At 37.0% G+C, this 15,679-nt stretch overlaps 1 protein-coding gene across 2 annotated transcripts; it reads left to right on the top strand.

Moving 5' to 3' along the window:
• The first annotated feature begins 2,126 nt into the window (after positions 1–2,126).
• LOC139975945 (transcription factor HES-1-like) lies at positions 2,127–8,603 on the top strand. Of its 2 annotated transcripts, none has more exons than XM_071984246.1 (4): positions 2,127–2,300; positions 3,795–3,890; positions 5,863–5,950; positions 6,448–8,603. In XM_071984246.1, exons 2-4 carry the CDS (start codon positions 3,810–3,812, stop codon positions 7,428–7,430), a joined length of 1,152 nt encoding a protein of 383 aa, XP_071840347.1. In that variant the 5' UTR covers positions 2,127–2,300; positions 3,795–3,809; the 3' UTR covers positions 7,431–8,603. The 2 variants fall into 2 exon arrangements, with proteins under 2 accessions (XP_071840347.1, XP_071840346.1); XM_071984245.1 differs by having other exon boundaries at positions 2,128–2,655.
• The last annotated feature ends 7,076 nt before the right edge of the window (positions 8,604–15,679 follow it).

Raw genomic sequence — 15,679 nt, 5'->3', positions numbered from 1 at the left:
AAAAAGAAGAAGAAGAATGAATTATATCATCAAACGCAATGAGTTTATTATCAAGGCTAGATATCCCAAGAACGAATTCTTCTTTCTTTCTGTTTTCCCTTTGTTTTGTTGGTAAATTATTAATTTTTACCCACGTGTCTGTGTAATAGTTATACAATAGGACGGCATTGTCCCAGTTTTGTGTACTCTTCTTCTTCTATCTGTTGATAGACGTGACGTATTAGAAAGCTTCATTGACTATATATATATATATAATATATATATATATATATACATATACATATATATATATATATATGTATATATATATATATGTATATACATATATATATATAGGCCTATATATATATATATAATATATATATATATATACATATACATATATATATATACATATATATATATATGTATATATATATATATGTATATACATATATATATATATATATATATATATATATATATATATATAGGCCTATATATATATTAATAAAATGTATTCTACTATCAATGAAGTTTCAATTGATGGTCGATCTCAACAGATTGATAATTATTCTTGACCCAATTAAGCCAGTCTTCATTTTTTTGCAAACTATCTTAGTTGATACAAACGTTCGCATTATCAGGGCTTCTTCTGTATGAGATTCGTATACCATGACGTAATCATGGAATGGCTTGATAGAAAATTGTAGTCTTTTATGAAAGTAAGAAAAGAGTGCAAATTTCCAATGAATTTAAAGGGGGTGAAATGAGAAAAAGAAGGTTTAATTCATTCTTTCATGTGTTGTGTTCCAGTTTTCCAATTTACACACTACAAATTATCAGCTTTAGCCTATTCATAGAAACTGTTGCAATTTAAATGGCGTTTCAATCATTAATTTCATACGTCCCTTCTCTTTTTTAATTTTTTATTTCGAAGAGAAGTTTGAAAATAAATCCACCACTCGCTCTGATATTTTTTTCGTGGTTTTACCATAAATTGACAACATATCAAAGTACTAGAAATAAAGTGCCTCGAATGATCGGGTTTATTCAATTTTTCACCTTTTCTGCAAAGAAAATGTGATCTGGATTAAGAGCGTGTACCTATCTTGGAACCATCCTAACTTTCTGCCAGTGTCAAAGGTCAGCCCAATCTTGACTCCCTCCTTAGTGTTGACTCTTTCTGTTGGCCGAGCCACTTAACAGTCTGACGGCATTGGCCATCAACCTACCCCCCCCCCCCCGCCCGCCCGCACCCCTAATCCACTCCCACTTCTGTCCTCACAATTTGCCCTTTTCCTCCCGGAAATATCCCATTCCCATCTTTGAAAGAAAAAAGAAAATGTCCACTACACTATACCCCATCCTCTGCCCCCCCCCCCCCCAAACTCTCGCCTCTCGCTAACACTAAACAATGTTCGAGTTCATCGTCACAAAATAAGGCCCTTGTTTGAAGCCAGTATATATATTTAAAAGACGTACAAGAAGTATAATTGCAGAAATACTTCTAATAATACTATAAAACGTCGCATTTTGTATAAACATAATTTACGTATTTTTATGCCCTGTATAGGAATCCACATTTGAGATAGTCAGATTCTGTTTTATTTACCCTTCACCCACTACACTTCATAAAAAGAAAAATAAAGTACCACGGCGTAACTGTTAAAACACAGTTGGAATATCGGTTTTTGTTTACTTTCCCACGGCACTTACAGCGCAGGCTTCAGCTCGATACCACAACCAATGGTTGTCGTTGGTTACACGACTATTCTGAACCCCCGACTATAAATAAGTTTTGAGTTCATCGAAAATAGATGGGCGGAGTTTAATCATTGGGAGCAATCTCGGCACGTGGAAACAGCCAATTAAAACCACCGACTGATGACACCAACCCCCAACGTTGTACGCGGCAACAATAAGGTGTGCAGGATTAGCGAGCGGCTCTCGAGTCACGGACCAATCAAAAGTTACCTAGTCTTACGACACCACTCCTCAAAGACCAATCAACGCGTGCGTAGTTATCAATGGGCGGGGCGCATCGCAAAGTTGACAGAAACCCTATTGATTGTTAACGTTGTGGGAACTAGTGCGAAGTTATGCGCTACTTTTCCCCGATGAAGAATAAAAGCTTCTATCGTAAGAAGTACATTCCGATGCTGTTGTGTCATTGTGTGGCGTTGGTAAAAAAAAAAAAAGCCAAGAGTCGGTTAAAAGAATCGAGTGTGGGAAAGGTACTTCATGGCCGTTCACACGAGTGATTCGCATGCGGAAGGCCATTTTAATAACCCTACTGAGAGGCCAAGAAGTTAGGCATCGTAAGTTACTCTCTACCTACAACTGTCAGTTCCACTGGTTACACTTGTTGGTATCGCACGCGCCAATCACGGGCCTCTCTGCCTTACACGTATTATAGATAGCTTCTCAGTTAAAGACCTGTTGCGATATTTTTTGCCTACCTGTTTTCTTTTTTTACCTCAGTTTGATTTAAAACAGGTTATTTAATTTTTCTTCGGAAAAGAAAAAAACATTTTTCAAAGCGAACAAGTTAATTTTTTGTCGGTTCACATGCCTTTACTAATGTGTAAAACTATGCCAACGTCGGAGGAATTTACGGGTAAAATTGCTGCGGATTCTTCGATCAAACCAAAAGCAATGATGGAAGGACGAAAGGTAAGGAATTGAAATTCTCATTTGCAATTATTATGATTGGCGATTATTTTTTTTGGTGTGACATATTTATATTTTTTGAATGTATTTTGTCCGAACATATAATTACAATATATTACTGACAAATGAAAATGAAAAATAATGAATTTCTTATAATTTTCCAGTTGTGTTGTAATTAATAGTTGTCACGAAATTAAAATTCCATTGTGTGACTTATTTACATTTGGCCATTAGTACTTCTTGAGTTTTAATGGAACATCATAATTTTTGTACTTAATTTATTTACATATAAATGCAACAAGTACTTTTTATTTTGATCAAGTGAAAACTTACCATTACCAAAAACTATTATCTTATAATGTTTATGAATTTGTCACCCAATCCCCCCCCCCCCCTCAATCAACCATTTCACTTGTGCTGTATATGCTCATTTGTAAGATACCCATTGAATACTTGCAGTGGGGGGATAAAAAGTTTTAATCGAAACTAATTTACCCCTGACTTCGTGAATCTTAATCTGAATCTTTCGTGTTGTATTGTTTTACTGACAAAACATTTTAGAAGTCTTGCTAACATATGCAGTGTAGGCTGAATATGGTTATCAATGATCTATTTCAGACCCTCCCCAACCCCCCCCCCCCTCCTACTAAAAACAAGGGAAGGTGGCAACCGTAAATTCTCTAAATAAATGTTTTTACATTTTGTAGTTTCTTCTTTAATATAGTTACACTAGATATCGCGGGCATTTATTAACCCTATGTTCGTTACCTTATGCGTTTTTTATTTAAAATATTGTGGGTTATTGTCTTGTATTGTTTAATGTCGCATCTAGTTTGATTTTCCATAATTTGAAATATATTTTATCTTTGGGGCAATGATGAAATCTTGATGGGCTTGTGTATCCATTACGTAATCGATAAAAATAGAATATACTGACTGGTAATTTGCTGGTTTCAAAATACGAGAAAAATGTGAGGAAAGCTTCAAACATTTGTGGCACGAATGCAGTCGAGAGAGGAAAGGGAGGGGGGGGGGTCAAAAAGAGGGAGTGGTTTTAATCGCGAATTTAAATTACATTTTACCAGGAGAGTGAAACGATTTTGTAATTAACAACTTTTGTATTTCTCATTGTATTCCTTTAGTCCTCGAAACCGCTAATGGAAAAGCGGAGGAGAGCTCGAATCAACGATAGCCTCACCCAGTTAAAGACACTGATTTTGGAAGCCACAAACAAAGATGTAAGTATTACAGTTCATACCATGAAATTGTGTACATCGCTAAACCAAAATGGAATCATCTTTTTGTCACTTGAATTGGAAATTTGTTTCAAATCCATTTACACTAGCTTCACATTTTATTTTTGTTAATTTTTGATACATTCATATAGTCATACTTTCTTATAGAATGTAAAATGTTCATAATTAATTTAAAACGGTACAATGCTTTTCTACCTTACTGTTCCCATCCATCCCATCCCCTCTCACTTTTTCGCATCCCTTACCCGCCGCGCGTAATTCTACCTGAAAACTCATCAACGTATATCTACAGTGTCTCAAATTAGCCGCCAAAAATCCCGCCACGAACATAAAGAGAATAAAGTTTCTCCCCTTTGCCCATTCCTCTAGTCGTGTTTAAATACACACTGGGACGCCTGCCACTCAAAGACTAAGTTAAGATCCGAAAACCTGATTGCATTCTTAACTCATAAATTTTTAGTGGCGCGCGCGCACGCATGCAATAACTTTTCTCCAACTGACTTAAGATTTGTGAAAAAATTGTCATCTGTTATTGGCCAATGAAAACAGTCTTCACTTTAAATTGAGGTAAAATCGCACGTTCGTTCTCAATCACTCAACGAACCCCATTGCCAAACATGAAACTCTAAACCCGTGAGAAAACGGCAGCTATGTTTTTGTCTGATCGAAACATTCAATAGAGTTATACAAGCCAGTTCGTTACTAGGGCTAACAACAACGGTTACCACACGCGTCGCGATCCACCCGCCCGCGTGTCATATTATCTCTGTCGGAATGGTTTCAAATTTGAAATATTAATATGCATATCTTTGGGGAGCAAGTAGGGCTAAGCTTTGTTCTGTGATAACAATCTCCTTGGTTTTGGATGGTCGCCAAGGGGTAGGAATGAAGCAGTAGTAGGCCTTAACTTGTGTATATATAATTGTTTTCGTGCTTTCATTTTGGCCAACGATAGTTTTGGCAAAATTGAAACTTAAGTTGGCTTATTGATTTATTTACAAATCGAAGCTCAGTTCTCGTTGAGGGGTTTTGTTTATTGACCCTGACTTGTTTGTCAACGAAGTAAGGCGACCCAGTTACATTTCACTATTTCTAAACAAAAGTAAACGGTGCAAACATCTTCTAACAATATCACCCCCTTGATTAATTATTGTGTTGGAAAAATGATCAGTTGTAACGCTTAAAATCATCTCAACTTATCGTAATTGAAGAGGGGAGGGACGTTGACTGCTTTTGGATTTTGTGGTAAATTTAAATTTGCAATTCACCTGTTCATCAAAACCCCGAGCAATTGGTTCACCTGTTTATCAGAACCTGTAACGTATCCTACCCTAGATTTCCCTTTGTTCTCTTACAATGAAGCCAACCGACACTCGAAATGGGAGGGTGATCGGTTAATAAAATCTGAAATTTCGCGCCCAATTTTCGCTGGCCACACGCAATCTCTTATTTGCTATCGCTTATTTGTGTTCATCCGTCTGTGTCTCTTACTCTGCTAATCCGATTCTGAGAGCAAAGGCTTTACTTTAGATGGGAGGGAGAATGCGATCGGTCGATACGATGTGGTCAGTCGTAAAATGACCCAATGTATAAAGACACCTAGTGTTTAAACTCCAATCAACAAGCGGCCGATGAATAGCCTTACCGTCTGGCGGTAAATTTAAGATTGGTTTGCTCGCTCGAGACTAAATCCCGAGATATGGAGCCTTGTTTGTTTGGGGGGCTGCATTGGTGGATCCCAAATCGATTGATGTTTAGTCGTGGTGTAACTTAAACAACCAAGCGGGGAGAAGAGAGAGATAATGCAAAGAAAGTTTCTAGCCCCTCTGGGCTTGTTTTAGGGATTGACCCCACCTAAAACCTCCATGATATTTTCAACGTCTGATTTTCCGACAACTGAACGTGTAAAAGTGATTGTTATACTAAATGTTGATTATTCTTTGTTCTTTTATAGACTTCCCGCCACTCAAAGTTGGAAAAGGCAGATATTCTCGAAATGACAGTGAAATACCTGAAGAACTTACAGAGGCATCACATTGTCGGTAAGTTATTTGAATTGGCGCCAGAACTGAGGATTTTTGCTTTGTTTCTCCTGGGTGCATCTTTGAAATACCTGGAGATGGGTTGAATGATTTTGTACTCTCTTTATGGGAGTTGTCCATTAAAAGAGATCGAATGGAAAGGAGGTTGTTGTTGATACGATGGAAAGTAAATCTGTTTGATGGGTGCTGTCAGTTAAAGTGCATGGGAATTCGCAAGAAAAAACGATACGTGCATGCAGCAGTTTCAAAGTTTCTTCATGGTCTTCTCTCATTTCTAGCGGAGGCTTGTTATATAGGAGATGGTTTCAAATCGGAAACTTTTCAAATCGGAGTTACTGTACATCACCTTACTTTACTTCATAATTCATCATCAAATTCATCAGCATTGTTTTTTCTCATTCATGTGTTTTGTCATTTAGTTTTTGTTTGCCTAATATTATTTGCTGCCCTTGATTCTGGTTATGGATCTCAATTTTTTTCCTATCTTGTTCTTACAGCATCTCTGGACTCTGGAGAGGTCAATGCAACCAGATACAGAATGGGTTACTCAGAATGCATTGGCGAAGTGTCCAGGTTCCTATCACCTCTTGATTCCAAACTGGTGGATCTAAGGGTACAGCTCCTAAACCACCTGGCCCAGACGTGTACTGTACCAAGCCAGAAACAACCACAACAGCAGCCCACCCAGACGCTCTCCAATGGACACTCGGTCGTCCACACACCCAGTCCTGCCGTGGCACCAGCGGCCATCACTGCACACATTCCACAACCGTTGCAGATACAAGTTGCACCACACACAGGGAACGGCAGCACCACCGTCCAGACTCTACCCATCACTGTGACTGCACAACCACAGACAACAGCAATTGCAGTGTCCAGTGCGACACCTGTGCACGTGAAGAACGAAGCTACAGTTGTAACTGCACCTCAGCAGTCACCACAGGGTGTGGCCAGGTTCGTCTCTGGCATCCAAGTAGGCATCCCTACGGGTATTTCTGGCGGCGAGATCGCTCTAGTCATTCCGCCTCAAGCATTTCCAAATGGCCAAGTACCAAGCCACTTCATTCCTGTTTATTCCCAGCATGCACCAGTGCTGTCCCCCTCATCAGCAGCTGCAGCCCCAACTGCGTCACAAAACTTATCCAGTCCTGTCGGCACAGCGACTGCATCGCTTGCCCAGCTACCATCCAGTATCACGTACCAAAGCATCAGTGGTTGCATGACGGCTACAACAACTGCCAATATTCCATCCAGAAATGTCCTTCCTATCAGCGAGGTCCCAAAGATGAGTCCAACCACTCTATCTCCATCCACGAACTCGATGAATCTTCCGATACAATCCTTTGTGACTCTCAGATCACCAATTCAGACCTCACACCATCAAAGCCACGCCACTTTTCCAATGAAGGTCAGCAAGGTCAAATGTGCACAAGAGGTCGTTGCCATGGAAGATGACCAATCATGTTGGAGGCCGTGGTAATAGAATACTTGAAACAAGTTCAGAAGCTCAAAAGATTATATTTGTGTAGTCTCAATTCTTGAAAAAGTGCCATTCCATGAAGCTTCCACTTTCCACAAAATTTTACTGTTACTTTTATGTATTTTCTCATATTTCTTGGTTTCTTAAGTAACAACCGAATCCTTTCATACATAATGACTTTTAGGGGTTTCGGATGATCAAATGTTGCTCACGATGAGTGAACTAGGCCTTATGTACCTTTCTTTATCAGTGTTCATGTAAACAAATTTACCGAGTGATATATCACAAAGTTTATGGAAAATATTCACTTTCAATTTGTAACGGAAACGTCGTCTTGGGATTGTTTTATTGCAAAGACAAATCTATTATCTCAGAAAAACTTCAATGTTGAAGTAAAAATTACAATGTTGGTAAATCATTTTTAAAATCTAGCCCAGTTCTATGTAGTCTTGTTACTTTTCCTTAATCTTGTTATGCTAAAGTTTCCTTTCTTTTGTTTTATCTTGTAACAACCAATCAAATGATCACTTACATCTATGCAAAAATATAAAACATTTCTAAAGTGCTAATTGGTTGGAGATTGCTTTATGCATACGACGCAACGGACGAATCAAGCATCATCATCCAAGTTAGTTCGCACATTTTTTATCTCACCAGCCAATTCTGGCAGGCTGTTAGTTTTGTAGTACTTTAAAACGTATTTTGCAGAGTTACTGCAAGAATTGGTTGTCCAACATTTCGAGGGTATGCACTACTATTCTTTACTATACTTACGTTAAAATTTTGTTTTTCTTTAAAAGCTCGAAGTTCTGTTTCTTCAAGCTGGAAATTTGGAACCTTTCTTTGGTGCCAAATTTCTACGGCGGTTTGTGACCAAAATGTGCCTTCAAGATTTCGTAGTTGTAGAATTAATTCTTAAATGATCTTTCAGTACTCACTTATCCTTTCCTGCCATTCCTAGAATTCTTCCGTAACTTCTTAATGTTTTGTTTCTCCTTTTTTAAAGTATTTTAAAGTTTTGATTGAATGTTCAGTCTTGTATTCAGTGTAACATAGTTTTTGTACATAGTATGTATATAAGAAAAGAACTATTTTTATTGCCCTTTTATAACCGGATCACGGTGAAAAACTTGAAAAGCAAGGAAAAGAATAAACATTTGAAAATATAAAGAATGTCTATACTTAAGTTTGTTTGTCATTCGTCGAAAGGGGATGAATGGGGAGGGGGTGGCGGGGGGTTGAAGGGACGGTGATTATCATCAGTCCCACTTGAACCCAAACCCCAACCCACATAAAGCCGCTCACAAGTCTCCCATGTCAACCGTTATAATTCATACATTTGCGAACGCCTCCCCCTTTGCTTAACGACTGACCACTTGTCCGATCCTGTTGACGAGCTTTTAATGATCATCAGTTTTGTCCCCAAATATGCTTAAGGCTCCGGATAATGGTCACCTATGCTGATTGTTTCACTGCAGAAATAAAAGAGTATACTAGTTTCCCACAATGAGACATTCAATTGTCTTCATTTAAATAGTCCTCAATGGCTGCGCATAAACTGAAGAAGGATCAGACCTGCCAGGAACATGAAGCGCGCATCGAGCAACTGTTGTTGGATTCTGCGCTATATAAGACACTAATTATTAGTAAGCGCTTTCAAATAATATTTGGAATTTTTAGTAAATTGAAATCTGGGACCGATAACTGATGACCCTAAAGAATGATAAACCACTGTTAGCTACCGCTAAAATGTGTGATTTTACAGTATAAAATGTATTACAATTATGTTATTGTTTCGTTTTTGAAATGTCCAACGTCTATGCCCATAATCTCACAGTTCCTATAGTAACAGATAGGACGTTGTTAAATTAAGTTTACCGCATCCTTTTGAGTACAAAATCACAAACTTCAAATTCAACGATAAATGCCGTGAAATTTCGTTAATATCCTAGTGACCACCTTTGACGTTTCTAGCACATCGGGGTGGGGGGGGGGGCAGGTGACGGTTACGTCTTCATTATTAGTAGGTGGAAGAAACGTCTTTGCCATTAGTAGGTGGAAGAACAACCTGCTTTTACAGAACAAAGTTAAAACACATGGGTTAATGCAAACTATACTATGTTACGATAACTGTAACACGTTTTTAACGAAACGTTTAAACGAATAGCGAAAACAATAATTTTATCGAGTTATTTTTTTTTCTGTTTTTCTTTTTTTAGGTAATTTATGGGATTTTAAGAAACAATTTCAATTGACGACTTGATAAGGGTTCAGTATAGGTCATTGGTAGTCAGATTCGATATTAGCATTCATTCAAATTTTCGTCATTTTTTCCAGCAGTAACTGAGAAAAACCAACACAAAGCGGTCAACAACACAAAACGGTACAAAATATTATAATAATAATTTTGTTCAAGTCCATAGCCAACATTCCACAAACGCCCACAACAATAGACTCATCTATAACAGTTAATACAAAGCCCTTTTGTCTTCTTGCCAAAAAAGTAGTAACAAAGGACTTTTTCAATGTTTTGACCAACTTTTGGCGCGAAAACCACAAGTCTGTGTATTTCGTGTGGTAAATTACAATTTGGTGAAACGAGGCGTGGGAACGAGCTTACTCGTCATACAGCCGCCACGAGGGATGGGAAAAATACGAGTAACTAACGAAAGATGGTTGCCTAAGAGGAACATAAATCGAACTCCTGGGTCTTCTTATCTGATTTTATGAAGAAAATGTATACGCAGTATTACGCACATATACGTATATACATATGTAATAAAAATAATCATAATAATCATAATCATAATAATATATATATATATATATATATATATATATATATATATTTGTATTATGGTATTATTATTATGGTATTATTATTATCTATTGTCTCATAAAATTAGCGTGTATTACCTATCGATTTTGGAAAGATTACCCCGCGTTTAGTACAAATGATTTGACGACGCATCAAAGATTAAGTTTTGTATTGGAAGTTTATCGTTGCTGACGCTGTGTACTATTAATTGTAACAATTAATGATTTTTACGATTTGGGGAATTTAACGCTTATTCCATGAGGTAATACATGGAAAGTTGCTTACATTCATAATCAAATGGGCTTCGCTTTTGTGTTTCGTATAATAATCTTACGAAACTTACTGAGAAATACTTAAAATAAACCTGAAATGGTTTTCTGTTTACCGTTTAGTTGGTCTAATTTAAAAAAAAAAACATAAAAAATCGTGATATCGTGACAGAATTCACAGTTTCAATTATTTGGTGAAATTTCTCACATTGGAATACATAATAAATGTTCTTCTTTGGTATAATATAAAGTTACGAATTGTCATTACTTGGTATCCTTTAAGTCCTGAACGAACAAAAGGAAACTAAAACAACTTAGACAAAGAAACAAAAACACAACTCAAAAATTGTCACTATATTTTTCTACAATTTTTTGTTTTGGGGAAGCCTTCAAAGTTTTATGTAACCAATAATAAGTCTCAGTTCCCTAAATATGTTTTTTTTTTTTCAAATCAAATGTATATAGGCCTATTCGTTAAATCAAGTATATACAATTTAAAATCATGATCTAATGATTTTGTTGACAATGGAAAAGAGCCAAGAACTTGAAAACAAATAGAATCGATTTGCTTCCAAATGAATCTTGGCAAAACTTCACATCTACAGGCAAATCTGTGTCTTAGTTTGTGACGTCATACGTCACTGGCCCCAAACAGCTGACGTGATGACGTGACTGCATGGTGTATCTAAGATTTCAATCAACCTTTTTCTTAAAGTCAGTATTACCCTCAAGTGGCATGTGCTATCTATTGCGAGGGGAATATGAACAAAGGTATAGAAGTTTAGGGAGGGGGCGGATCATCCCAACGATTACTTACCCTATTCGGCAAAATCAACGTGGAAATATGTTATTAATAACTTAACAAGAAGATGAAACGTTGGCACTTGGTACCCGAATTGTTAACGTCTCTACACGTGATCATGACTATTTATGGTTGTCAATGGCATTGGCTTTGAACCAAAATTATGAGACCCGGTACGACCCTGTTTTCTCTTTTATGTTTTTATTCTTCTACTTTTTTTTAATCTATCTTTGTTTACTTTGTGTACAAATATCTCTTTGAGTTATTTACAATTGCATGAAACTATTTTCAACATTTGCTGCTGTATTCGCTAGTATGTGTTACTTTGTAGCATGCGGTTTCGGAATGTGTTCTGCAAAGCTAGCATCCGCGCCCGCTTGTTGCCAGTACGATATGATCGACGACGTACTGGCATGAGTGAATAAAGACCACATACGCAGGCAACGTTCATTTGACCCGCGATGACATGTCGTTCACATTGTTACTTATCGTTGTAGGAGCGAAATATTTGCCATGACCATGAAACTGCTTCTGTGGCCCATGATCTTGAATAAGATACATAAAAATATATAAAAAAAATATGTTGTCTCATATATGATACCGGTATACCAAATTAGTATAGTACCGGTAGGTCTGTCATGACTTAGATTATTATTATGGTTGTTATTAATATTATTTTTATTATTATTATTATTATTATTATTATATATATATATATATATATATATATATATATATATAATATGTATATATATTTACATTCAGTATAAGTAATAGCAAGTGAAGCATGCTTAGGGACGAAATATCAATTTTACACCGAAACGCGACATTAAAAATGTGATTAACACTGGATGATTTGACCAACTTCAAATCCTCGAAAATGTGCATGTCAAAAAAATATATATAAAAAGAAAGAAAAATATATAGGCTATCTTGAGACTTTTTGAATTTCAGAAGCAACTATTTTGTTTCATTGGCTTGGACATGCTCGGCTCCGAGAGGGCCGAGATCAAACTTCATTACCGTACTAGCCACCTCAGAGGGCGTACCCGGAGGTTCTATGCAACAGCACGCGCCGTTGACACCGAGTCAAATAATATTAATTACGAAAGCGGTCATGTTTCAAAACTACTTTAACCAGTTTAACAGGATCTCATTCCAAAAGATATAGTTCTCAAAAGGGAATTTAGATATTTTTTTTCTTTTTCAAATGACAAAAAAAAGTTTGAAAAGTTACAGGTCTTCATTTACAAGTTAGGTTCAATGTCCCTCGATGAAATACCCCCCATTGGGTAAAATCTCACCAAACTTCAGAGAGTTTCAAAAGTGTTAAAAGATTGCGAAAAATGTCTACTTTTACGCCTCAAGGGGGGAGAGTGGGTTTAGAAGAGGCGTGTAAAATTCGGAGATGTTTTGCTATTAACTTCGAATTAAAAGAGGGATCAGTTTTGCCGGTCGCGTTGCCCCCATTACGCCGGGTGACTCTCCCTTAATTCGCCTGGAGAAAAATCCCACTCAATAAGAAAAATAAAAAAATAAACCATTTTGCTGCATTTCCGTAAGGGATTACATTTTTAACGAACAAGAATATATATATTTTTTAGTTGGTTCAAAATTAAGTTCACTCTGTTTGGCCTGAAGCATTCTTAAATCCACTTTAATTTTAACGACATGGGTGTTATTTTGACTTTTTTCCATTATATCTTTGTGATGAGAAAAGTGACTAAATTGTTTAAGAGACTTCACGGTGCAACTGTATAAAATTGAGCTCGACACGTGTGGGAGTCAACTAGTCGTGTTCATGACATACCAATCATATAGGCCTCGCGGCTTCGGGCTTAAAAGGCTCAGCCCGTTGGCAGGATGGAAATGTTTTGACTTTGTTGATTTGAGATTCATGCTTTCATCGGACTTGGTCAGTTTAAGTCTTTAAGGGGTATTAGCCTGGTGTCTATAGGCATGCGTGCACGACTTGGCGTTACTTCAAAAAAATTCTTTAGGTTTAAATTGTTAATGAAGTTGGGAGTTCTGACGCGATAGAAAGTTCAGCATAGGACAGTCCGTCAATAATTTGACCCGGGTGGTATATAGGGTCGCAAGGTTGTGGTCCAAGTGAGATGTCATCAGAATATAAAACAGTTTTCTTTTGACAGAGTCAACCATTCCGCCGTCGACGGCCTACGAACAAGGTAAACTTATGTCACTCCATAAAATGATTGAAAAAAAATAGAAGTTTTTCCCGGCCTCTGGCTTATCAAGAGCCATCATGAATAATATCCAGACATATTCTAGATAGTTAAATAATGGTCACTATTATTGTCCATTTTCATGACGAACATTTGCCATAGCATATTACACCACTATACCAAAACCCTTACGTTCCCCTCACTCACTCAGGCATTTTAACTATTGTTTAAACACTCCACAATTTATGTGAGTAACCCGGAGAATTAAAACACTTGAACTAGAAGATGCCAAACCAAAGCAATTCGAAAGCATGCTAAATACTGTGACGGATACTAGTGACGTTATTCTGGTCATATATATATATATATATATATATATATATATATATATATATATATAGCCTATATATATATATATATATAGGCCTTTATAGACATTTTTTACTATGCCGTTTTTGCCCATGTTGCCGAAACCTATATAGACAAACAGCTGGGTGTCAAATTAATGTGCAGTTCTGTTATTTCAAAATATAGCCGATACGTTTTTCGTATCCTGTATTTTGTAATTTAAACAGGATTCAAAATGACTAAATTAGACTATCGACAAATCAAAAATAAATATTTGCATTTTATAACTGTAAGTATATACAGGCATGTGAGTAAACTATGGGTCAATAAACTCTCGGGTTGAAACCTTTAACGATGACAAGGATAATCGATTTATTCTTACTACCCCGACCAAGAAAACTTGAATTTTTGTGTGAGTGTGGAAAGGACGAATATTTGTGGGTAACCTACACAACCCCAGAGTTGATGATTCAGAAGTTCTATAAGTCTTATAAACTGCTCCCATCTCATTTCCGTCTCCTCCTCCTCCTCATTCCTCTCTTTTTTGACAATTTGTCTCAAAGAAATGTAAAAAAGTGACCTGATGTAAGGTCAACTGATGGCAGTTTTTACCTGTGAGACTTACATTTTTCCTGGAATTGTCGAATCTATGGACAATGAACGATGCCGTGGTCTTCAATGATCATGACGTCATCGGTCTATTAATAATATAGTACAATATACAAGATGACGCAATGTGACGTCACCCATACGTGCCATCTACGATTACACACCAAATATTTCGCAAGAACTCGACGAGTTGCATGTGTCTCACATTAGTATACCAGGGGGCTGCTAGAGTAGCAGCTCCCTGATTATACCAAAGTTCAGTTTACCCTTTAGGTATATCTATTATTGCAAGAAGAAAGCAACTTTTCTAGGCTGTTTTGTTTGTTCGTTGATGTTGTTTATACTAACGTTTTCATATGATAATTAGACATATACCTGTATAAAAGCATATTAAAATGAGATGCTGACACTAACATTTTCAAGAAAATAGTAATCCCCTCCTCATCAACGTTATTACTTCAAACAAGTGATGTTTGGTTCAGTTTGATGCCTCTAAACTAAAGCTCTTATACTATATGGTGAGAGTCAAATTTGCAAATTCGCGAACGATTTATGAATTTGATTCAAGCTTTAACATTTCGTCGCCAAAACATTTCTTCATATCAGTACTGAGTAATCGAACGTAAACCGCAAAAAGGGAATTTAATTTCATCAGTTCCTACTTCCGTCGTGTTAGACTTGGAATCTCAGTCGTTTCGCTATTTTACTATACAATACGGTTTAAGTACAACAGTGTTTCGCCCTTGCGGATGAAAGGGAGGGGGAGGGGGGGATGGTGAGGACTAAATTACAACGTACAAATCTCTTTTGCATGCAAGGATACTTATAAGTCTAAGCTTATACGGGGTCAGCGACACCATTAAGGTGTTGACTTAAAAAAATAACCGAACAGCAAACTGTTTGATATTGAACCACAAAAAGACTCTCAAGAAACCCTGAGATGTAAAGAATTTGTGTCATTGAACCTTCACCGCGAAACGCCCGCCACAACGCCCACATTTGGCATCAATGGCCTGCCTCTTCTTGTTGATGGCTTGTTATCAATTTTGGAGAAATCCTTTCGGTGACTCATGACCTTTCACTTCTTGTCCAATAGGATTACAGTTTAGTTGTCGTCTGCAGTCAGGCGGCACGTGGCCTCTAAAATGAATCACGCTCAACGGTATATGTTTACCAAGAAACTTCCTATGTAATAGAGCCAGAGGCCATTTGAAATT

This window comes from Apostichopus japonicus, chromosome 11 (genome assembly GCF_037975245.1).
Source record: "Apostichopus japonicus isolate 1M-3 chromosome 11, ASM3797524v1, whole genome shotgun sequence".
NCBI classification, from domain to species: Eukaryota; Metazoa; Echinodermata; class Holothuroidea; order Aspidochirotida; family Stichopodidae; genus Apostichopus; species Apostichopus japonicus.
The sequence above is the reverse complement of the archived record's forward strand: the minus strand, read 5'-3'. Positions and strand labels throughout refer to the sequence as shown.

Excerpts from the sequence above, each read along its gene's own strand:
- LOC139975945 (XM_071984245.1), top strand. The coding sequence starts at position 2,551 with ATGCCTTTACTAATGTGTAAAACTATGCCAACGTCGGAGGAATTTACG. Across the intron at positions 3,891-5,862 it reads TGGAAGCCACAAACAAAGAT|ACTTCCCGCCACTCAAAGTT; the intron begins GTAAGTATTACA and ends GTTCTTTTATAG. Across the intron at positions 5,951-6,447 it reads ACAGAGGCATCACATTGTCG|CATCTCTGGACTCTGGAGAG; the intron begins GTAAGTTATTTG and ends TTGTTCTTACAG.